At 39.4% G+C, this 25,117-nt stretch overlaps 1 protein-coding gene across 1 annotated transcript in view; it reads right to left on the bottom strand.

Annotated features, from left to right (window-relative positions):
* ROR2 (receptor tyrosine kinase like orphan receptor 2) overlaps positions 1-25,117 on the bottom strand; it is a 142,953-nt gene that overhangs the window by 15,183 nt on the left and 102,653 nt on the right. The window contains exons 3-4 of the mRNA XM_050329075.1: positions 19,350-19,637; positions 18,233-18,263 (exon numbers count right to left, since the gene is read on the bottom strand). Of these exons, the coding sequence (XP_050185032.1) occupies positions 18,233-18,263; positions 19,350-19,637 (319 nt within the window). The remainder of the gene's footprint in view (positions 1-18,232; positions 18,264-19,349; positions 19,638-25,117) is intronic.

Below are 25,117 nucleotides of genomic sequence, written 5' to 3' on the forward strand. Positions count from 1 at the left end.
CCTTTGTTCTTTAATTTCTGAACGTTTCAAGATAGCACTACCTTTTTTACCTAGTGATTTTCTTCCATTTTTATAGGTTTGGGGGTTTGTTTTTTTCAAAATAGAGTCAGGCCCATCCTAAGTGTTGATTTTTCTGCATCTTTGCTGGAAGATGGTCTAAAAGGCAGAGAGAAACTGAATTTTCTCAGAACTCAATTAGAGTGGAGGGAAGGTATATACTCTTACTGAGGGAACCCTCCTCCCAATTACTGGTCATATGTTTGACCAGAGTTTGGATTTAAAAATGAAATTGTAAAGAATCTGACTTACCAGACCCTCTATTCCTAAACCCCCAACTTCCATTGCTTAGCATGAACACCATTAGTTTTCCAGGCTAACCAGGTGACCTTCTACCAGAACAATAAAGTTAAGAAATAGGCTTTCTAATATAAAACTAAAGCAGAGGAATCTTCTATCCCTGTCAGACAGAAGTAAAACTGCAACACTGACACTACTCTTATGTACAACATGGAATTTGATCAGGTTTACCAGGTCTGGGAACATCTTGAAGAATGAAGTACTGATAAGCATTTACAGGTTCCTTATCACACATGCACTGCAACACCTGATTAAATACAGTCTGCCTTCAGGGTTTTGGGCAGAAGAAGTCTGTGTGAAATGAAGAATTAACCAAACAAACAGTGTAGAAGAAAGATGCAGATTCAGTGGTACAGTGCCACTCCTCCCACTGACAGGCATCATAACTTCCAGGGACATCTGGCTCTGTAATGGAGGAACTGGTAGAACCAGGTGCCTCTGAATAGGAATAAAAGCATGCATGAATAGGAAACTCTCTAGGTGGAGGTCATGCAACACTTCCATAAGTGCCCTAAGGGCAGGGGTCACAGAAAAAAACATAGTGAACATCACCACCCCCAACCTCGTATTAAGCATTACTTTAATTTCATATATGACACAGAAAGAACACTGAACAAAATAGTACAAAGAAAAATATCTAGGAAACAAAGAGGCTTTTCCTCATGGAAAGCCTGAAATGCTGAAAGAATACATCTGGGCACAATACACTTTATATGCTGCCTGTGTTACACCACCCATTGTTTGCTACTGTCACAGATGAACAGACCAGAGGGCACATGAAATAAAAAAGTTTCCCAGTAAAACAAAGGCAACCATGGAAACTCTTCAATACTAATGTTGAGTATTATATACTGTATGCCAAACACCTTGTGAAACACCCAAGTCTGATGAGAATTTTCAGTAGTTTTTAGTGCCCCTAGAAACATAGTAAGTGCAAAGCTTGTGGTTTTGCAGAAAAATAGACAAAACACACGAAGACCTAACAATTTCTAGGAAGGGTTCACCAAGGGAATTCTGAAAGCAGAACTGAGAAGTATCCACATATTATTCATTTGCTAGTGAGACACCTTTATTCTGATTGCATACTACAAGCTTTACTTACAAAGACAGCAGAAGCTTCTAAGCTAAATCTATCATGTTGAAAATAGAAGAGACACAACACTGCATCAGCTATAAAAAGAAACTCAGAAATCCACCAGAAAACTCAGAGAGAATAAGCTTTTTGATTGAATACATTGAAAAAACCCATCATTTAATAATACCCTATCAACCTACCCTAGCAGTTATATGGAAGGACACATCCTCAGCCTACACTTTACCAAAGCAAACAACTCTAAACCAATTCATAGAATATAACCGGATATTCCAGAGGTTGGCTTTTAAAAAGTAGTAGAAACTTCATTACAGCAGTTTCCCACAAGCAAGTTAACTGCAATTAAAATTAAAATTAAAATAAAACTGCAATAAAAACTGCAATCCAATAAATTTTCCCACAACAAATAGCAAACCAAAACATTTTAACCCTCTTTCCTGCTGTCCAGAGATTAAACAGTTTTAATTAGGAACTGTTAAATACCAAGAATATTAGAACTCCCCCTCATATTTCATTACAATTGGAATGGCAAAGCAAGGACAATTTCACAGAAACCCACAATTAGACCGTGATAGATGAGTGAAAGGAAAAATGATTTATGTCATCCTATTTTCTTGTGGAAAAGTTTCAGGATTTTTGGTAGTTACAACTCGAAAATTGATGTCAGAAGCTTTCTGAAGAGAATAATTATGACTGACAGTAAAATCAGAGGGAAAAGGGCAGGCTTAGTTTTTCACATTATGAGTTTACTTATCCCAGTGTGTAACTACTTCATAAACAAAAAGCAAACAAGTTAAATGACCTGCAATACAAAAAGAATAAAGGAGTAAATGGTTGATGTTTAATCAAAGAGAGGCAAATCACTCTGACTTGTGGGAAGGGCATTAAAAAAAGCTGCAGTAAGAAAATCAGGAGTTTCATTTTTTTTTAATATGCATATCTATTCATGGTTTGTTTATACTGAATCTCAAAATCAGGACCTCTTATAACGTTGCACTACAGCTGTTGTAATTTGTTACCCTTACTCCTGACATGTATGGTGTCACAGTGCTGGGGAGCAAACTCTATTCAAAAGAGGATAGCTTTTCAATGGCTAAAATGAGTTTATGTCTCCAGATATTCCCAGTGAAACAGACAAGAACTGAGAGAAGAAAAACGTGCTACTCTTTCATCTGCCGTATCACCTCTATAAAATTTGCCTCTTGTCGAAAACATAGTAAATATATACTAATGTTACTGTAGAAAAACACTTGTTACTTTCTGGTCAGGTTTGTCTTCAGAGAAAATATCAAATAAAACACTCCGTTCCTTTTTTCACGATGAAGTAAAATTCGTCAGGAGGGTTGTCTTTTTGAAGTAATAGTTACAACGGGCTATAAAATTACTCTCTCTCATAGGCCTCCCATTGTGCACAGAACATCAACAGAGGTTTTACCACTGGCATTCAGGGCAACAGGACTGGGGTATAAATAATTGATGGAGGGAAAGAATGGAATATTTTAAAATAAGTATGGCTTGCCCTATTACTATCCATTGAAGAACTGGGCTAATGCCAGCTGCTTCTGACGTCATCCATAATTCCTGCCCATACAGGCCAGAAACTCAGTAACTCACACTAAAAGGTTGGAGATTTTAGCACACTTTCCAAAACCCAGGTGTACAGGAAAACCTCAAAAAATCCCCAAACCCACGTACCGTAAATCATCAGAAACTCCACACATGGACATCTGTGCCCTGCCTGCTGAAGCCAAGAAGTGAAAAGGGTGGCAGAGACAACTTGGCTGCTGCACTGGGGCCCTGCTTCCCCGCACCCACATCATGGGGGACAGGCAGGGGTTTCCTGCCCTACCTGTATCCATTCTCTGAACAAACACTTCTGGCCATAGGTTTCTGCAAACAACCCACCTTTCTGGCACTTAAAATCATTGTTTGCACATCTTCACCTGTGTCTAAAGATCAGTGCTCCTGGGATATCAGGAAATACACACCGATGTAGTTAACACCTCAAAGAGAGACTTAGAGTGGTACAATACGGGAGGGGTATAAAACTTTTCCTATGTGCTAAGGGAGCGTAAAGAATACTATCAGAAAAGAAGACATTTAGTGTTAAAAAGCAAAAAAAAAACCTAACAGGCACGGATATTTGTGTAATTAGTCATAGCTCAGCTGAAATCAATGGGCCTATGACAATTTACACTCACCATGGATATGACCCGTAACTTTTGCTACCAGATGCTCATTGAATGTAGCAACAGACCCAAAAAGCAAGATAAAAACATGGAACTTGGATGAATATTTCTTGCTTTTTATCTGAAAAGTCGTACCTCAGAGAATACTTAAAAAAAAAAAATTCACTGAAAATCACAATTACTGAACAGAGCAATTGTGTTGCATGTGACTGGAGTATTTATCTACTAGCTACTAAAAAATGTACACTGTGAACTGAAACTTCAGATTCAATGTTTAAGATCAGTAAAAAAAACCCCTAGGTGATCTTTATTCTACTGGTTCTATTAAATGAAGAATTTGTTCATATTAATCATAGGACTTGAGGCAGCATTTTAAGCCAGGTAATGGCAAATAACTGTAATGTCATTAGCAAAAATACAGATACAAATGGACTTAGTTTTTGTGGCAAGCTAAGGAAAAGTAGCTTGTTTGTCAAATGGCAAATTGAAACTTTACAACAACCTAATTTTTAGGCTATTGAAATTATTTCCACAAAGGATTATAAAACCAGTATTTTTAAATACAAAACACAGACTCTACAGCCTGTCTCTAAAACAAAGTCCAAATAATGCTTTAAACATATATTCTGATATTACTGTGAAAGGGAGGATTCTTTTAATACAAAGTGTTTAAAAAGCATTTAAACACAAAAAAAAGGGAAACATCAGTAGGGTTTAACCATATACCTTCACTGAATCATGACCCAAATTGTACTCCTCAGTACTTGCTTTACATATTTAGAAAAGTTTTCAGTGTACCCAAAAATGCTGCAGTTCCCACGTACAGTAATCACTTGCAAACATAGGTGGCAGGATGGCTTTTACTACACTAAGATGGGTAAAACAGTCAAAGAAGCAAAACTAAACAACACATCAATGTCCTGAACTTCTGCACACAACAGAGGATTGTTCCTAGACGTATAACCAGCCACAGTCCTCTGGTTACAACATGCTACAACTTCAAAGATTATCTTATATTCTGCCAACAACATTCTTACTTCTGCCTGCAAACTCTCTCCCTCAGTTTACTCGAAGGACATTTTTGTAAATTCTCCCTCTGCTTTCATAGGTGTCAGCGTGTTGGGATGAAATCTCTAAATCAGATGAGTCAGCTGGAAATCCAAGGAAGGCTGCAGGTCTGTTTCGCTGACTGTCAGATATTTTTAACAGAAACATCTCTGTTGCAACCACGGCTACTGAAAAATTGAGAAAAAAGCCTTCAGAAAAATAATTTCAACATATGGGAAAACGAACCTTGCCATGCAGCATTCCAGCTTCTCACTCACGAAAGAAACCATTATGAGTTCCCCTCTCCACCCAACTTTTTTTTTTTTTTAGGGCACATTATCCCTCTCAGTTATGGCTGTCTAATTAATTGTCTTTCTCTGACGTCTCCAAGGAAAGTCAGCAGAGCCACCAGACCCTCGCTGAAGAACCTCTAGCAAGCAGGGAAGGAGGGAGGGGTGGGTGGGTGTCAGGCCTCTCCAAGGGGACTGGTCTGGGAATTGGGGTCCCTTCTCCCCCCTGGGAATGGGTGGGCAAAGGGTAGCTCACCTCCCAGCAGGCTGCTCTGACCTTTCCTAATGTGAAGCTCACCTCACCCTACAAATGCCACCAGGGCCTAACCTGAAATGATCGCTTAAAAAATAAAACAAAAATCGTACAAGGTTTCAGGTTAGTGCATTGTAATTTACCTACAGAGGCAGAATTTGTGCACACATAAAAATTTTACATTGTTGTTTAGTTGATTTAAAGCCATCGATGGGACTTCATATGTACGCCAAGAAGACAGGTAGGAGGTAGAAAGCCTTGAGAGAAGAGAAGACAGGGAAAACATAGTCAAAAATAGCCAGTTATATAAATCCAAAGAGAAGGGGAGTTTACAAGAAAGACAAAAGAATAATTTAAAACAGAAAAATTAAATCCCATGTAAGTGCCCTAAGCTTTCCACTTCGTTTTCTACAAAGTGTTTCCTGGCTTTTTAGTAGAGGTTAAAAAGTTTAGACATTTTTATTAAAAAAAAAATACATATTGTTTTCAGAATTAAAAGTATTTTACCCAACCATGCCATTACAAACGTGGTCACTTATGTAAGAATTGGAGCAAATAAAAAAAAAATGAAAAAAACTGTACTGACATTTTCCCCCCCTTCTTTCTTTTTTTTTTTTTTTTTTTTTAAACAAAACAAACGTGGCTTTTCTATTTCAGTTACCACAGTGATTATACATCTGGTAGCAGAGAGCTTTGTAAAACAGCCAGAAATTATCACAGCATCAGCTACACATTGGTTACATAACTGTATCCAAGTATTCATCTTCAAAGTCTTTTGCAGAACATTTTTATTAAAACTACTGAAACACTGATATTTGTAACCATATAGCACTGAAGTGTCAGTGTTCCAGACTTGAGAAAAAATTAGCATATTCCATTTATCTGAAAAACATCTTTAAAATCATATGAGAGATAATATTAAATACTTGTTAGCTTCTCTTACTTTTTATGAATGCAAAATGAACTAATTCTGGGCAATCTTGCAGAAAGTTAGTTTGTGAATAATTCCCAGTGTGAGATTATTTTCATAGCTGCTCTTTAGTTTGCAGAACTTATCTGAGCTGCAGTTTTCCACACTCCAAAGATAATTTTTAACCTTATTTTTTTTAGTTCTAAGTGAGCCGTCAGATGCTTCAAAAAAACGAGGCTGGAGAATTTTTCATTATTTCATTTCTCGTCACTAAAAAAAAACCCACAAAAAAACCCACCCAAAAAACCCCATGAAGGTACTTCAGTGCATCCAGAGAAGGGCAACAAAGCTGGGGGAAGGGCTGGAAGGAATATGCCATGAAATGCAGCTGAGGACTCTGGACTTGGCTGAGTTTGGAGAGAAGGATGCTGAGGGATGACCTGACTGCTCTCTGCAGCTTTCTGAGGATGGGAGGAGGAGAGGGAAGTGCTGGTCTCCTCTTCCTGGGATCCAGCTTACAAGACGTGTGGGAATGGTTCAGAGCTGCACCAGGGGAGGTTCAGACTGCATCTTGGGAACCATTTCCTTACCAATAGGGTGGTCAAACTGCAAGAGGCTCCTCAAAGAGGTGGTCGATGTCCCGTGCCCATCAGTACCTCAAAGAGAGGCCCTTAATAACGGGCTTTAACTTTTGTCAATCATGGAGTGATCAAAAAGTTGGACTAAATGATTCTCACAGTTCCCTGCCAAGTGGAGCTACTGTATTGTATTGCATTTCTATTCTAATATATTTTTTCCTATTCTTTTATTTTTACCCCTCTATAATAGTTTTGCAATCTGGAACTACTCTGTTGTCATTAGGCAGGTGAAATAATGGAGGTTTGTCAACATAATTTTGCAAAAACGGAGTCAGATCGAAGTATAAGGGTCTCTACATGCAGGTCAGCCTGCTGAACTAAGGAGACACCTCCCAGCTTGAAGAAAGGCATGGTGAGGCAGGAGTAAACACCCTTTCTGGCCTGCAAACTGAACTGTTTGAAAAACTTGGGGTGGAGGGAAACGTGTGTATGTGTGTGCGCACACTTATTTATAAAAGCAAAGATTCTGTGGTATATCATCCTTTTTGTCCCACCTGAAGTAACCCTTTGCCTCTCCTATGTCATTATCAGAGTGAACAAAATGAGAAATGGAAGACTTATGACTAAGCTCTTTGAGGAGTTTGAGAAACAGCTGATGATGTGCTTCTTGCCACCTTATATTTAGAGTAGCATTACCTCAAATACTTTGGATTTTGAGACTTAACAGAGAAGTACCAATTTATAAGAGCAGATTTCCTTACTATACTTTCTTTCTCCTTTTTAATAACAGTCCCTTCCATGACTCTTAATCTTACTTAGTTTTGAATGGAATTGTTCAAATTTTACCAGTTAAACCATCTGTTCGACCTTTTCGCGAGTACACTAAATTAGTTGCATCTATAATTTGTTTGGCTCTTTCAAACCGAAATACAGAACATAATGATACAAAAGTAGGGAAAAAACTAACCATAAAGCCATAAAAATTGAAAGGATGATTTATGGTGTGGTGTTCCAGCATTATCTCGTTTGGCTAAATTACCTACTTTTCATTAGAATAGCGTTCCTTTATCTTTGTGCCTAACTACAACATTTACCCTTTCCTTGTGTGCACTTAGAGGCTATTCAGCATCCTAAGGAACTCTAATTAAACTCAATGTGGCATCAAATGCCTACAGGAAGTCTCAGGGACATATAGCTGTCCTTTTGTAAGACATACAATAAATACTTTGAAAGCCATTTAAGCTACTGAACAGAATGAGAGTAGGGGAGGGAGAGAGGGAAAAAGTAGGATCCAAACACACTAAAGATTGCTGATTATATCAGGGATGTCCAACAGCTGCAGTAGCTACTTGCCAAAAGCCCAAGGGCCATTACTACTTTGAATATCAATTTACATAGATCCTTAAAGGGAATAACAAGTGTCTCACTTTGCTTCTTTGGTAGTTTAATGAAACTTGTTTCTCTGAGCTGCTCAAACCTAAGCACCTGCTGCTGATCTGGAATTTGCTGGAAAAAGTTATTGGGGTCACATATTTACAAAGTCAGAGCTGTAACTGGCTCGTTGCCGTGTATTGCACATCTCAAGTGTTGCACCTTACAGCTTTCCTGTTGGCTATCAAAACCCCAGCCAGTGCCCTCCAGAGTAGGAAGCAGGCTCTCCCAGCACACAAGCTGTGTGTAGGTGAACTCTCACCTGCAGAAACCATCAGCTTCCTGTAATATCCACCTACAAGAGAAACGGTCTGAATTTTAGAAAGCAGGAAAGGAAGTATTTTTGTGCTTTGGTGTACTGCATGCTTGTAGACCCACATATTACACTCATTACATTCACTGCTTGATCCAACCCATTTGAAAGTATCTTGACTGCACTGCTAATCACAAGTGGGAAGGTGCTTTCTACATTTAACCCTAAGTTAGCTTAACTGTAAGAAATGAAACTAACTTCTTCTTCCTGAGGGAAATCTTGCCCAACTGCAGGCAAGCCCCATAGAGTTGCTCTCCTGTCTTTACAACCAGGCAAAGTAGCTGCATTACGCTTTAATTTATACAAGGACATCTGATTTAGACAGTAGCACCAAGAAGGTAAAGCTTTCCTGCAGATCTGTCTTTGCATATGTTTGGTTTCCTTTTTTTGGGGGGAGGAATTCTGAACAATATGGATTACTGAGCATAACAGACAACTTTTATCCTTGATGGAAAGGACAAAAACCCTACCCCTCGAAACAGCTTCCCCAGATAACAAGCTGCAGGAGTACAGACACCTCTGTCTACTCCAGGATGCTTTTCATATTAGTTTCAATGCACATCTGGCTTTTAAAATTCATCAGTTTTTTAAGCACGTTGAATTTTTACTGCTACCACTACATAATACAAAATGCACTGGATTGTTCATCATTTATTTACTGGTGATCAGAAAACATTTAAGTGGAAGGTTAAAGATGGAGAAATTATGCAGCGTGGGAAGAAGCTGGGATATGGAGTGGTGCAAAGCAAACCAAAACGGTATTTCCACTGCTCTTCAATTCAGTCCTGAATTACACATATTTTGTGTTTTAAAGATATTACACATATTCTGGGGTTTTAAACAAGGAAAAAAAAAAAAAAGTGTGGGTTTGTTGTTTGTCTTTTTTTAAACATATAAGTAATATTAGGGTAAAAAATTCAGGTTTTATTACAAGACAGAGAATCAGCTTCCTCTGAGTACACCCCACCTCTCTGGGCAGAACTGACTATAATTTTCAGTTATGTGTCCTAATTTGTGACATGGTATGTTTATGAGCTTTACTAGCCTGTATCCTACACAACAAGAGGAAAAACTGAAAAATTATGCCCTAAGATAGCTAAGAGAGAAAAGAGTACTCAAAACCATTTAGCGCAACCTTGGTTTTAGTTCCCTCCTTGCTCCAAATTTCCTGTCTGGGCCTGAGAGACTGTCAAAGGATATTTAAACTGATGAAGCCAGATGCAGATCTGAAACTGTGAATCCAAATCCCCTGAAAGGAGCCCCAAACCCACAGAAGGGTGAAGTACAGCCTTCCCCCAGCCTCGTGAGAATAAAGGAAACTGACACACGGGGGCTACAGGGGAATTGTGGCATGTTCCAGCCAGATCCCCAGATAGGATTGTCAGGGAGTCAGGAAATCTGCCAAGACAAACACGTGCTGTTTAATATACAACAGCCCGAGATAATCTGTGCCTCAGTTCCTCACTCGTAAAATAGGAATAACATTCCATGCTTTATGGGGAGAGAATGTACCTTAAGCGTTTTGAAATAATCTGATCCTATAGCAGAGGAAGGCAAAAAACTCCCAAGATCCACCATCTCCACTTGATATACAAAACATGGAGAGACAAAGGCTGAATGACTTGCTGCAATCACACATGGAGACAGGAGTACAGTCAGAAATTGAAACCAGACCCCTAAAATTACAGTCCGGTGTTTTAATCACTAAATCCTTCTTCTTCCTTGATTAAAACAGGAAACGAGAACACAAAGTATGCCCTTATTCTGTTAATTCAACATGTTAACACAAAGGTCTTAGAAAAATATATATAGTTCAAATGTGGTTGTCTCTGCCATGTGAATATTTTGATGAAACAAAAGGCGTGCATGTCATTCTGGAGGAGAGCCATCATCAAACACCTGGTTCTCATGGGCCTGAATAAACACTGTAACTTCAGAGTTGAGACAACATTGTATTGGTTATAAAAATATCTGTTTATGTGAATTTTAAGATAATCTTGCGTAATTTAACAATGTCATCAATGACTGAACTGCACTGAGACTAAAGAATATTTGCCACACCACCTGAGGAGAGGAGGAAGATACGGGTGGCAGTGGTGTTTGATGGCAAGGAAAGCATTCTTTCCTTTTAGCGTGGTGTTAGGTACCTTTGGTTTGCCAGACAGATTCAGTACACAAAACTATTTGTCCCCCCAGCTACCGCAGTCATGGGCAGGGAGGTGGTTGGAGGGTGAAATACTCTGATGATTCACGCCTTTCCACCTTCTTTACCAAGACACATGATGAAAAGATATTTGTTCCTGTCATAAAGATGTATGAGTGCCCCTCACATCATGCAGAAGGTCCTCAAAGGTGTCACAGAAAAGGTGTCCTCTGGCTGTGTAATAAAAGCCATGGGACATGCAGACCATGGAGAATAAATTGACTATTGAAGTCTCAGGGTTCCTCATTAGAGTTTTAACACACATGCATTACTAGTTTTTAGATATTCTGTTTTCCACTGTTTGAAAGAACTGGTGTTTTTTTTTTCTCAACTACAATTGCTTCATCAGTTTTGTTCAATGGACTGAATCTCAAAAATTTAACTATTGTCCAAAATTATTTGAAGAAAATCCAGCATGAGGGCATGCAAATTTTTTCTGAGTGATTAATGCATCAAAAATTCCTCCCCAAAGTAATGGATAGTTTCAATGTGATGAGAGTGTTCCTTCCCACCTATTTCTCCTTCTAAGGGTCCACCATACTGGCATCAAAGGCTGCAAACCGAGAACTGATCTTAGTCAGAGTTCAATAAAACAAGGACTTCTCTAAGTTTCTTGAAAAGCCCAGTTCCCCTGCACAGGGGGAACTTTTCCCTCTCTGGAGGGAAATGTTTACCTCCTGGTATCCTGAGCAGACTGCAGAAAGGTCATACAGGGAAATATGAAGGACTGGCGACAGAAAAACTTTCACCTACGCTTTGCAAGGGCTGACTACACAGGTACTTCTTTCTGCCTGTATTCTATTGTGCCTTCCTCCCTTCTGCTAAAGCCTCATCAGATTTTCCAGAAGCCCTAAAACCCAACAAACTGCCAGATATCTTCCATCCCAACTTCCCTTCAAGGTGGCACCACTACAGTTACAACCGTAATAGAAAATGTGAACTGCTTCAAAACACGAATTTGCCCAATGGGTAAAATTCAGTCTAACCATTCAACTTGAAAGAAAAATATGTTAGACTAGAGAACATACTAACTTTTAAAATTATTTTATCCAATAAAAGCAACACTTCTAGAAGGTAAGTGGACTGTTTCTGCCCACCTACTCTTGAGACTCCAAGAGACTAGCATCTGTTGCTTTATTTTAAATCATGTTGAAGAAAAATTCTCCGATATTTGCTAACCATTTATTTTGTTTTCACACACTCATACTTTTCCAAACAGTCAGGAGGTTTCTCTTTTGAAAAGAAAAAGCTAATAATGCTGATGATACAAAAGGTAAAAAAGTACAATGCAGTAAGAGAAAGGATTGCTGGGTCATATTCTCAGTCCTCTAGTAGCACAATGCTCTGGACAGCAAATGCTAGTCACAGACTGTTTGTTTGGCTGTGTTTTGATTTTATTTCCTTTTTATTTTAATTTCTACCAGCTACTAATACTTTTGATAAATAATTTGGATAGATTTTATGCTTTCACTTCTATAAGAAAAATCCCTAGAAATTCTTACACATACGGACCTTAACAGAAAATAAAGATCTCAAAAAAAAAAAAATTCACAGCGATCAAGGACTGTGTATTTGGTTGAAAATTTTTGCTTCCAGATTTTTGTGAAAATGTCTAAACTTCACTACCTGAAGGTCAGGACCCTTTTTTGCACTGGCAAGTCTGACTGCATAACACACATTTGATCTCTGTCAATCTTTAATTGCAGATAATTTCTGGAAAATCCACAGCATGGACTGCATAAAAATACCTTGATAGATGGTATCTGTATAGGCAATGCTTCTGACCCCTTAAAAACTCATCAGGTATAGTTTTAAACCAAATCATAATGGTGTTATGTTTCAGTGTTCCCACTGAAGCATGTCTCTTTTGAAGCCTTACTACCAGCAGTAACAGCTCTCGCACGGCTCAACGCGAGACTGCGCCGTTCAGGCAGCAAACAGAAAGAGTTCTTTGTTCCCTAAGCACTCTTTCCAAGCAGTTAGATGCTCTTTTGCCTTTTTCTGGCTTACAAAATGACCCACGTGATTTTACGCAAAATATTCAGTTAAAAAAAAAAAAATCACATTTTCTGAGAAGAAAATTATCACACTGCCGAAACACGGCATTTTATTTGAAGGGCTTAGTTAGGAGTGGAGGAGCATAGGGAATAATTGTGAAAAGAGAATTAAAAAAAAAAGACAGGATCAGAAGAAAGATAGGAACCTTGGAAAGGTGGGTAAAACCTGTTGAAGCAGGAAAGAGAGAGGGAAAAAAAATGAAACAGAAATAGGCATGCAACAAAGTAAAGATCTGTAACTCCCAAGAGCTCCTGGATCTCCTATGATAAGTCCCTCATGACTTCTCACTGGACCTTTGACCTGATCTTGTTCTTCTGAAGTTTCTGCTTCCTCTTCAATCTGGTGGATACTAAAACAAAAATAATCTACCAGCAGTGTACTCCTCACTTCACCTTTTAATGGCAGGTCCAAAACAATGATGGCACACTATTGCTTCCAAGTCCAGCACCAATACCAATAGTACAACACCCATTGTGAAGTGTCATAAGCCAAAAGACAGATTTTTTTTTTCTTTCTGAGTTATTTCTTTCTTTGTTTTAACTTCAAGTTCAAAAACAACAAACGTTGAATAGCAAAGAATTCAAAAGCTAGGCAAAACCAGGATGAAAGATGGCTTGGGAAACCTAATTCACTCCCACATAAGACAGAGCCCATAATTAAGAACTACATGTCACATACATAGGAATTCAATTTTTTTCACTGTATTACTTGAAATGTTTTATTTATGCTGATACTTGTAAAATATTATTCAGTTCATCCTCAGTACAGGAGAAGCATTTGGGAAATACTAGGGAAACCAACAGAAACCAGATTAACTACTTGCTGTATAACAAAAAGTGAATCAATGTAAAATGTGGTTCCCAGCTTTACACTTTATGCTCAGAGCTTACTATGCTTCAGTCACCTTTGAGGACTGATCTTTGAACTTCAGTTCGGAGCTTCATTACAAGTATTTAATTTTTTCACCTCTTGTCTCTGCCTTCTGATCTTACAAAAGATCAGACAGCTTCCTGGTATCTCGCTAATTTTCTCCTTTGTAAAGAAGGTGCATAACAGTTTTAAGATCTGAAGCAGGATTTCGGTGTTACAGAAATGATTATGTTTGGGGTTTTTTTGTACTGTCACAAACAGCTGATTTCAATCAATTGTAAGAAAATACGAAAACTTGTTAAATCCCTATCATGTTTTATCATGGTTTAGGAATTGTATTCTCCAATCTGTAGTGTTCCCACTGAAACCACTGCAAAGGATGTGCCACCCTCGTGGTCCCTCCTCCCATTCCCCCCTGCAGGGGGCTGGAGGGGAGAACTGGAAGCACATAAGGCAAAGAGCACAGGCTGAGATGAGAACAATTTTCTGGAAACAGCGATGAGATAAGAAAACCCAGAGTAACAGCAACAATATTACAAGTGATTCACATGCAAATGCCCACTGTGGAGCCCGACCCAGACCCAATCACACCACTCTCTCCTGACCTCCCCCACCTGCAGAAAATGACCTGTGCTGAAGGGCTCCTCTCTGACCGTCTGGGAGCAGCCAGATGAGGCACCAAACAGACTCAGTAGCTGGTAAGGAGGAGCAAAGAGATCCTTTCAGCCCCAGTCTCATTAGCATATTAGTTTAAGCTTCCTCTGTTACGGTGATGACACACCCCTCAGAGCTGCAGGAGTCGCTGAACCAGCTGTGCCAGAGGCCTCCAGCCAGCCAGACCTGCTGATGGTAGATTCAGCTCTCCAGGCTGCCAGGAGTGCCTGATGCCTCTTGGCAAGGCTGGGGCTGACAAAGTTACTTTGCAGAAGATGTGCTGTGGCTGAAGAGCTGAGTCACCAGGTGAGGGAGCCATGGGAAGAAGTGAACAGGCTGTGCAGTGTTCAAGTGAACCAGCAAGAGAGAGATCCATCATTTTCAGAACCACCACAGTCTCAAGGCTCTTGGGAGTTTCATGTAGGGGAGAAATAGGTGGATTCGAAACCCTGCAGGGAAATCCCTTCCGTGGGGGATGGAGGGTCCAATATGCAGACTGGACCCAACTCACAGGGAACTCTGCTGTCTCCCAGAGGCTCAGATAAGGGATATTGCTGGAAACTTTCCAGTCTAATAAGGCCCTCTGATTACTATTTACTATTGGTTGTTCAAACTGGCAGCAATGAAATAACAAAGGGCAATCAAAAGAGATTTCAGAGCCCTGGGAAAACTGGAAGAGACATCAGGAGCACAGGTAGTGAATTCCTTGATCCTTCTGGTAACAAAGAATAATACTGACAGGAAAAGGCAGATCCATCAAGTCAATGCTTGGCTCCAGGGTTGATGTAATCAGAAAAATTTGGGGTTTTTTGACCGTGGGATGATCTACTCAACTCCTGGTCTACTGATACCTGATGGGGTGCACGCAGCATAAAGGTTCCAGCTGGATCCCTACAAATCTATGGGGCCTGATGGGATTCATTCCAGAATCCTCAGAAAGCTAGCTGATATCACTGCAAACCTCTCTCCTTGATTTTTGAGCCATCTTGGGAATCTGGAGAGATTGGAGAGACTGGAAGCTGGCAAATGTCCTGATCTCCAAGAAGAAGAAGAAGCAGGGCCTTGAGGTGAATCCATATGAGGAGTGGCTGAGGTCACTTTGTTCAGCCTGGAGGAGACTGAGGGGAGACCTCAGTGCAGCTACAATTTCCTTGTGAGGGGAAGAGGAGGGGTCTCTTCTCCATGACAGAACCTGAGGGAATGGTCTGAAATTGTGTCAGAGGAAGTTTAGGTTTGATATTAGAGAGAGGTTCTTCACTCAGAGGGTGGTTGGGCACTGAACAGGCTCCCCAGGGCAGTGGTCACAGCACCAAGCCTGACAGAGCTCAAGAAGCATTTGGACAATACTCTCAGGCACATGATGTGACTCTTGGGGATGGTCCTTTGCAGAGCCAGGAGCTGGGTATTATCCTTGTGGGTCCCTTCCAGCTCTGCATATTCTGTGATTCTGTAATATATTCACAACAGCTGAGTGAGGTACATGCAAATGGATAGATTAATGGTCATCCCACTGCAGTTATTTAAAGCGTTTCCACTTAAGTCATTATTTTTAGTTATTTCATCATCAGTACTAATTTTATGTCATTAACACACAGAAAGGCCTCAGACTGCACTCCTCATCCATTAATTGATCAACTGCAGAAGTTATTTGAAGAAATTAAACAATATGCAATATTTAAATTAACACATTAAGCTCAGTTCTGTTACATCATCGTTGCTGTCTGATGAAGGCCAGAAAAGAAAGGCCAAGGAGCATCGGTTGTATTGTACCCCCCAATAAGAAATAAGGATGAACTGGTGGTGGCTGATAAGGAGCAGGCTGAGGTACTCATTGAGTTTTTTTACCTCAGTCAGGCTGCCCACTTGCCTCAAGTCCTTGATCATCTGTGTGAGTGGGGCAGAAGTGTCCCACCCGCTGTAAGCAAGGAGCAGGTTTGGGACCACTTGATGAAGATGGGTATCCACAAGCCTGTGGGACCTGATGACATGCATCCCAGGGTCCTGAGGGAACTGACTGATGTTTTTGCCAAACTGCTCTTCATCATATTTGAAAAGTCAAGGTGGTCAGGTGAAGACACTAGTGACTGGAACAAGGAAATGCCATTCCCGTTCTTAGAAAGAGAAGGAAGGAAGATCTGGAGATCTGCAGATGGGTGAGCCTCACCTTTGCACCTCGGAAGATCGTGAGATCATGGAGCAGATCCTCCTAGAAGATATGCTAAGGCACATAAGGTGGTGATCTGAGACAACCAGCATGGCTTTACTAAGTGCAAATTATGCCTGACCAGTCTGGTGGCCTACGATGAAGTGAAGGCAATGGGCGACAAGAGAAGACCAACAGATGTCATCCGTCTAGACTTCTGTAGCCTTGACACCATCCCACGTGACATCCTTATCTGCAAACTGCAGAGACATGGATTTGATGGATCCATGGAACTGGATGGATGCACGCAGCTGTAGATTTGTGGTCAGTGGCTGTGTGTCCAGATGGACGCCAGTGATGAGAGGAGTCGCTCAGGGCTCTGTCTTGGGACCACTGCTCTTCAGTGTCTTCATCAGTGACACAGACAGTGGGACTGAGTGCAGCCTCAGCAAATCTGTAGATAACACAGAGCTGAGCAGTTCAGTTGACACAACAGAACAATGGGATAACATCCAGAGAGACTTGGACAAACCTGAGGAGAGGGCCTGTGAGAACTTCATGAAGTTCTGTAAGTCCAAGTGCAAGGTCCTGCACTTGGGTCAAGGAAATGCTAGACCTGAGTACTGAATGGAGAAGAAGTCATTGAGAGAAGTCCTTTGGAGAAGGACTTGAGGGTTTTCATGGGTGAAAAGTACAAGACAATACTGTGCACTCATAGCCTGGAAGGCCAACTACCTCTTGGGCTGCATCAAAAGCAGCGTGGCCAGCAGATCTGGAGAAGTGATTCCCCCCCTCTATCTGCCCTCAGAAGACCCTTCCTGGAGTGCTGCATTCAGCTCTGGAGACCTGAGCACAAGAATGATGTGGGTCTGTCAGAGTGATTCCAGAGGAGGGCCATGATGGTAATCAGAGGGATGGAGGCAGGCTGAGAGAGCTGGGGTTGTATAGCCTAGAGAAAGAGAAGGCTCTGAGGAGATCCCACTGCAGCCTTCCAGTACTTAAAGTGTTCTTATGGAAAGGAAGGAGAGGGACTTCTTGTACTGGTAGACAGTGCAGGACAAGGTGCAATGACTTTTAGCTAAAGAGGGCAGGTGTCAGGAGGAAATTCTTTACTCATCACTGGAACAAGTCGCCTGGATAAGCTGTGGATGCCCCATCCCTGGAAGTGCCCTAGGCCATACTGGATGGGGTTTTGAGCAACCTGATCTAGTGGAAGTTGTCGCTGTCCAAGGCAGGAGGGTTGAAACAAGATGACCTTTGAGGTACCTTGCAATGCAGACCATTCTACGATTCTATTTTCATCCTTATGACAGGATCAGCAGGTGAGCTCAGGCATCTTAGAGAAATCACCAAATCACCACTCAAATCAAAATGACACTGAAAAATAGAGGTTTTACTAAGCTACTCAGAGGCAGGATTCTAGTCTTGTTTTACCGGACTTTTCAACTTATAATAGTATAACATGGGTAAATTTACAACCACAGCAACCTAAGCATTTTACCCATTCATTTTTAACCACTCTTCCAGCCCATACTTGCCCTGTAAACAACTACTGTTAAAACACTGTGACTTTGTGGTATTTTTCTTGTCCAAAATATGAAATAAGCAAGTAGAAGTTTCTCAAGAAAACTCAACAAGAAAACTCAATCAAATCAAAACCCACTGCAACACAAAGCTACCTCTGTCTCAAAAAGTTTTATCCATTCTGTGAGTTTTTGATCCAATTAGATAATTTTAGCAAGAACACTGTGGTTGAAGGCAGTGTTTACTGAGTTTATGAACTGAACTCTTACAAAACAAAAGTGGTCAGAGTGCATTAAGTAATTTTCCAAAGAGTACTTACTGAAGATTGTGATTCGGGCTGTTTGTTGGACCTGTAAACATAAAACAAACAGGCATTGCTGACAAGTTCAGCTCAAGGACAACATCATAAAAAAAGTCAATAGCAATCTAAAGGAAACTGTCTCTTTAAGGAAGGCTCATCTCAAGATTCAAACAAAAACCCTCTGCATTCCTGCACATAATTATATATTGCTATTTTCAAAGCCACAAATAAAAATCAGATGAATCTACTGTCTGCTCAGGAAGCAACTTGAGTGGACTTAATTTTTTTAGAAAATATCTTCCACCATAAAAACACAGGCTGTTAAAAAGACAAGGTGTTATCTTGACACATCACTTACCTTTTAACAAGCCTTACCTCAGGCCTACTCTCAGAGTTTATGGTGTGGCAAGGGGATACTCAATTTTTGTCACACAGGAACAAGGGTTAACACCCAGCATTTAGTGAATCACTACAAACTACACTGTGGAGTTAACTATTTACATCACAGATTTAGAACAAATTTTTAGAAAAAAATTATTTGGAAATTTTTTTTCCCCATTGCTCCAGAAGTAAATTTAAAAAAAAAAAAACCAACCTTGGCTTCTGGGCTGGATGATTAAGTCTCAAAAAAAACCAATAGAAGTACTTCTTGACAGGTGTGGTGTACCTTCACCTGTCAAAGGACAGAGCTGGGGGCCAGGCTGTACAGAAGTGATATTTCACGAGGATGGGCCCAGCACTATGAACATCACACAGAAAACTGTTTCTCTTTCTTCCCTTCAGTTTTTCTTTATTTTTTTTACAGACTGACTTGAGGAGTAGAGTGAAAGCTCCAGGCAATGAAATGTTACCTTTTTGTATTTTATATTGGCACTTCTTCAATTTTTTTTTCTTCTTTATTATATTTACAGACCTTTACATCTGTATTTACTTTCTTTTATTACCAGTAAAGGGGTATCAAGTTCAACTAAGAAGTTCTGCGCCAGGAGAGAGAAACCAGGCCATGAACTTATTTATTTCCTTTTGTGTTGAGAATTCTTCTTAAAACAGCAAGTTAATTTCTCCTTATGCTATTGTGAAAAATAATACCTAGTTTATAGAGCAGACTGGGTAATTATGAAAGCCAGGAACTCACCAAGCCTGACAAACAACACTCCTGTTGCAGTTATTGTCTTCATCCCATTTGAAGCCACGCACTGGTAGTATCCTGTGTCTGTGGTATCCAGATCCTGGATTCTCAGACGTGAACCATAATCTGTTTTCCTGATGATGATCCGTCTTGGCTCCTGAACCACTGGAGCGTCATTTTTGAGCCATCTGACATTCGGAGATGGATTTCCTGCTACCTTGCAGTGGAGGATTGCTGTTTGCCCCTGGACTACGGTGATGTTGTTTACCGGCTCCAAAAAGGTCAGGAAGTAACCTAAGAGGATGAAAGGTCATGAAAGATCAGACTGCACTTGGGTTGCGATAAAAGCCTGCCCAAAGGCACTTTATTAAGAGAGAAGCTTGGAAACAGTTTCATTTTTCTTTCAGGCACATACTCAAAAAAATGCAACTCACTGTCCTAAGGAAACCACAGCATCACACTCCTATTTGTCTTTCACGGCTGACTTCATGCTGGTGTGCAGGTAGGTATGCAGATTAGAAGGTCAAGCACGAATTGATACCATTACAACCCTAACTCCTTTGTGGACACTTATTTTGAAGCAGTAATGACTTCTTCTACGTCTGACATGCTTACAACCTAACATACATCTAATGCTGTTCTGTTCTAACAGCAAAATACACCTTTATTCCACAAAAGAGTAATCCCAATTGTAACCACATTGGATTATTATCATAACTTTACCTCTTTATCTTCTTACATGCTCATGGATTTGTCTTAAAAGTAACTACCACTGGAAAAGTTACTTTTAGATATTAATTTGACTTGACAGTTACTTAGGAAAATCTTAAAATTAGTCTGATTTGAGCAGGTTGATCTTATAATTAAATTGTAATGCTATGTCTTACATTCAGTTTAAAGAAATGACGTCTCAATTGCAGAAGTAACCTGTGAAATAGAGGGCACTTTTCATTTGATTACAGAGTGCCATTTTTTTACACCAAGTCCAAAAGTACTGATTCAATTGGAGAAAGAAAGGTCTATATGGGTATTGTGTAATAAAGTTTCACAGGGTCAGATTTTTAAGTGAAAACTTATCTAAGCACTAATTTGAGGTTCATTGAAAACAAAAGGCTTGTCAAGAAGCACATGGGGTGTATTGGTGATCCCAGGTGATAAAAAAAAGAGAAAGAACTGATGGAAGAACTGTCAAAACTCAAAACCTGACAATCAAATCTTTGGGAGGTTATTATTTGCAAATTTAATTTGCTCCTGCAAAGCAGTGCTGCAACTGACACACATCACACACTGACAGCTTGAAAGCATGTAATTCCACTGGAACAATAATGTGATTGTCAAAACAGGTAAGAAAAGTATCTAGCTGTCATGCTCATATGCTTGTTTTGGTGAATTTATACCACCTAGACATAAAGCATCAGGGATACTTCAAATTATATTACATTTTTGTGTCAGTTGGATCCAAATATCAAACAACTCTGACGGATGTCCGCATGTGCCGTTTCCTATCAGATTGTTTTGTAATTTTTTAATTAAGAAATAATGTATTACTGTCCAGGAATCTAACAGAAGCAATACAAGGGTCAACTTTTGCAGTCTAATTGCTGAAATACCTTCAGAAAATTGATGTGCTGCTTTGATTTATGTTTGACAGGACCATGAAATCAGTTCCTGTGTAATGGCGAGGTATACCGCTGGAGAAGGGAGCAGTAGAAACATCAGAATATAATGAATTTGCGAAGCCAGATTTTGCTGGAAAATTGGATTGTTTTCTACCACTGGCCTTTCAAAAGAAATACTGCTTTAATGAACAATAGATAATATAATGCAGACAAGTGTGAATTTAAATTGAAGATTAAGTAAATGCAAGTATGTGTACGTTCTCCATATGATATCGAAAACTTACAGGAAAATAATTTGTTATCCTTTCCCATAATAAAATAACAAATTACTCTTTATCTGATTTTATATTAGGTTTCCCTACTGTTAATCTACAAATCTTTCGCTGACTTCAAAACATTTTGTCAGACCACAAAAAATATTTCTTTTCAAATACTTATATAAAAAGGAGAAGAAGTACACTAATGCTCTCAGCAATGTCACACCACAACAGTGTCATTTGTTGTAGTTCCCAGGTACATTTCACTAATGAAAAATTAGAATTACTATGATGACATTCTGGCAGGGAACAGAAAAATGGTAAATTGCCTTGTTGATACAGAAAATAGAAGGAATTGATGGAAACTTTTACTTAAGCCAATATTTTATACATTAGCATCTCCAGCAGCAAGAAAGACAGCGTGATCAATCCTACCACAGGTTAGAAAATTTTTAGAACATTTTCTATGGCTTTTTCACTCTTAGCTTGTTATTGAGAGAGTACAACAACACCTTTTGTCACTTTTTCATAATCTGTATGTCGTTAATTCTCATCAGCACCACTGAGATCCTGGGCTGTATCCATAGGGTTGTTACTAGCAGAGACAGAGATGCAATAACCCCAATCTAATCAGTGTCTGTCAGGCCACCCCTGGAGTATAATGTCCAATTTGGGTCCCCAAAATTCAAGAATGACACAGGAATACAAGAGAGGATCCAAAAGAGGGCCATCAGTATGATCAAAGAGCTGTAGAACCTGTCCTATGAGGGAAGACTTGGAGTAGTTAATTCTCTCCTCCCTAGAGAAGAGAAGGTTCAGGGGAGACCTCGTCACAGTTTTCCAGTACTTAAGAGGCACCTACGTAGAGAACGGAGACTCTCTTCACAAGCAGTTGAGTAGGAGGAGAAAAAGAGCAAGAAGTGCAAGGAGCATCAGGAGATGTGTCATTGCAACAGAACACAGACAATTTTTTGCAGTGAGAACAATCAGACTCCCCGGAGCTGCGGTGGAGTCCCCACCACCGGAGGTTTTCAGGGAGTGTTCAGACAGAGCGCGCTAGATCGTTTTGTCTAGGTTTTGTTTCAACCAAAAGGCTGGACCAGATGATCTTCTGAGGCACCTCCCAACCTGGGATACTGTGTAGTTCGGTGGGTCTGAGGCTCAGCAATGGTGGGGACAGCCTGAATGTGCTCATATAAGGGAGGCAATACAGATGGTTTAAGGCCCTTTTTGAGAAGAACTTGGTCTGCTTCCAACAGGGAGCCAGTACATTTATCTGGTTCAGAGGTGTTTCTGAATCACAAGAAATGAAAGAGGCAGAGAAGATGCTGTCTAAAAAGTGGGGCCAATGCAAGCACAGCAAGCTCACAGCCAGGGATTGGGGTTTTTCTGTCTCTTTGATATACTTTCTGTTCTTCGCACACAAGTACGTGAAAGGGCCATGTTGTTCTTGTGCCACTGGTCAGCTTGCTCACATACCACTGTTTAACTTTTTCTGATTTAAAATGAGCTGGGTTGAGTCTTCTCTTTGGGATAGTCAGGGATACCACGTTCCAATAAACTTGGATGAAAACAGATGGTAAATTTACTTATTAGGACCTATTAACTAAGGGTTAAATCCATGTTAGACCGTTCTGTTTTACTAATTAAACCATGGGTACTGTAGGAAGTAATTAGATCCAAACCTTTTAAGCCATCCAAAGTATTTCATATGAATCCATGGATCAAATCCTATTATTAACCAGAACAAAATCATTACTACCAAAAGCAATGCCAAAGATTTATGAATTAATTCAGACCCAATTATAATAAGTGATTAAATGGGCTTTCCCTGAAGTCAGTGTAACTGCATCCATTTCCTGCAGGTCAGAATTTGGCTTCAGCTCATTATTTCTCCTGCCAATTTTACAGGTATTTTCTGCAGTGTTTTATATTACCTTGTTGCTACAACCCAAGTAAAAAATATTGTAACCCACTGAACTTTGAAGCACTTGTGTTTTCCAAAGTTCTCCAGAGCAGCTCAGGAGCAGTAGGGCAGCTCACTGCCCATTCTCTGCCTTTGTAAATACTCTGAAGTGCAACTTCTCTATTTGCTAGTTTCATTTCCTCTTTGAGAAATGATGCTGAAGTTTGATGTTTACATACTCACTCATTCTGAGCTAATCATACGGCAGAGCGGGCATTTTTTTGAGCTACTCTGTTATTTGGTGTCCGCTTTAGATAACCCGTAATTGCAATTCTTTCAAACAAAGTGGAAAATTTAACCAACCATGTTCTTAAGGATGTTTTCTTTATTTAATTTCCGTGGTGATAATCAGTAGTTACTGTTTTGTGATGTACGTCACACCACAAACACAGTGTGGGTGCCAGTTTGATGCCATGGTTTGGGGAAAAAACACACATTTTCCCAGGATAAATTAGGACCTCAACAACGTGCAAAGCAATTTTTTTTTCCAGTGTAGCTTGCTTTCTCTCATAATAAATCTTAAAATTTGGAGACATATGGAGGAGAATTAAATGGGAAGGTGCTAGAACTTGTATTTAACTTGTGTCCTATGTTTTGCGTTAAATATCAGTCAAGCAGAATTTTTTAAAACTTGAACAGAGTTGTTAACCTGTTTTAATACTACCATATTTTTGAAGCAGAGACAAAATACTCTCTATAAAATATCTTGCGTCTGTTACCTACTGTTAAACTTGTAAATGACACATTATAAGGAATCATATTTTATTTAGGAGACAGATAACAAATGGAATTTTAAAAAAAAATACGAGCATAATGTTCAGAAATTTTCTGTGTTGCACAAATACTGTTGTTATATTCTATTTTTTATACGCTTGTTTCCAAGGGTCACTGAAATGAAGGAAAATGCTTCGTTTGCCTTCCGTGGTCTTTGGCTTGGCTTAAACTACTGCAAAATGAAAAGCTATCTGGTGGATATTTCTGCATTTGCTGTAGACAACAGCACTCTAAATTGAATTTCTCTTTTATTATGGTTTCCAACGTATTCTACAACCAATACTAGTACTTATTTTGCTTGAACAGAGTAAAAACTGTTCTTTCAAGAAGCCGTGAGAGGATAATTCAACTTAATCTATATATTATACCGTGCTATCATATTCTATGTACCTTATGAATAACGTAGCTTAGGGAAATGACTGACAAGAACTCCAGCAAAACTCTTTCATATTTCGAAAAACCTTTGTTGGGTTGCCAGCACTTCGTATTTTTAAATGGAATAAATTTGATATAAATATATCAAACAGAATCCCACAGCAAATCAAAATTAACATGACAGGTCTATTATTCATGTTTTGGCAAGAATATAAAAATAAACTTTTCCAGTGCATGTCAAATCGTTGTCAAGATATGCACAAGAATAGATACTAAGCTAAAAACATAAAGGGTGCAACTATCACTAAGACCTCACGTGTGTATTATATTTCTTAGCTTTATTTACATTATTCTGGCACTTACATGTCCAAGTTATTGGCTCAAACCATATGTGTTATTCTTGGCATAAACACAATATAGAATGATTGCTCTGCTCATGTTATTTTAAGATTTGGGCTGTGATTTTGAAGTTCATTCTATAAAAAGTATTTTAAACCTCTTTAGTCACTTTAGATCAAACCAATTCTACCTCAGACATTTTCGAGTTTTAGTTTCTGTTCATTTTTTGTTGCTATTACTCCTTTTTGCCTATATGATTTTAAAAATAATTACGCATTACTAATTTTAAAATGAGCTTCAGGATGGCATCCATGAATAGCATTTAGTAAAAATTTCCAACTCCTTTTTTTTGGAGAACTTCTAAATCATGCATGAATACTGAAGTCTCATGAGATGGGATGATATCATCAACCTTATTTTGCAATAGGGAAACTAAAGCAAGGG

The sequence above is a fragment of the Myiozetetes cayanensis genome, unplaced genomic scaffold (assembly GCF_022539395.1).
Source record: "Myiozetetes cayanensis isolate MyiCay16 unplaced genomic scaffold, myiCay2020 scf4, whole genome shotgun sequence".
In the NCBI taxonomy this organism is placed as follows: Eukaryota; Metazoa; Chordata; class Aves; order Passeriformes; family Tyrannidae; genus Myiozetetes; species Myiozetetes cayanensis.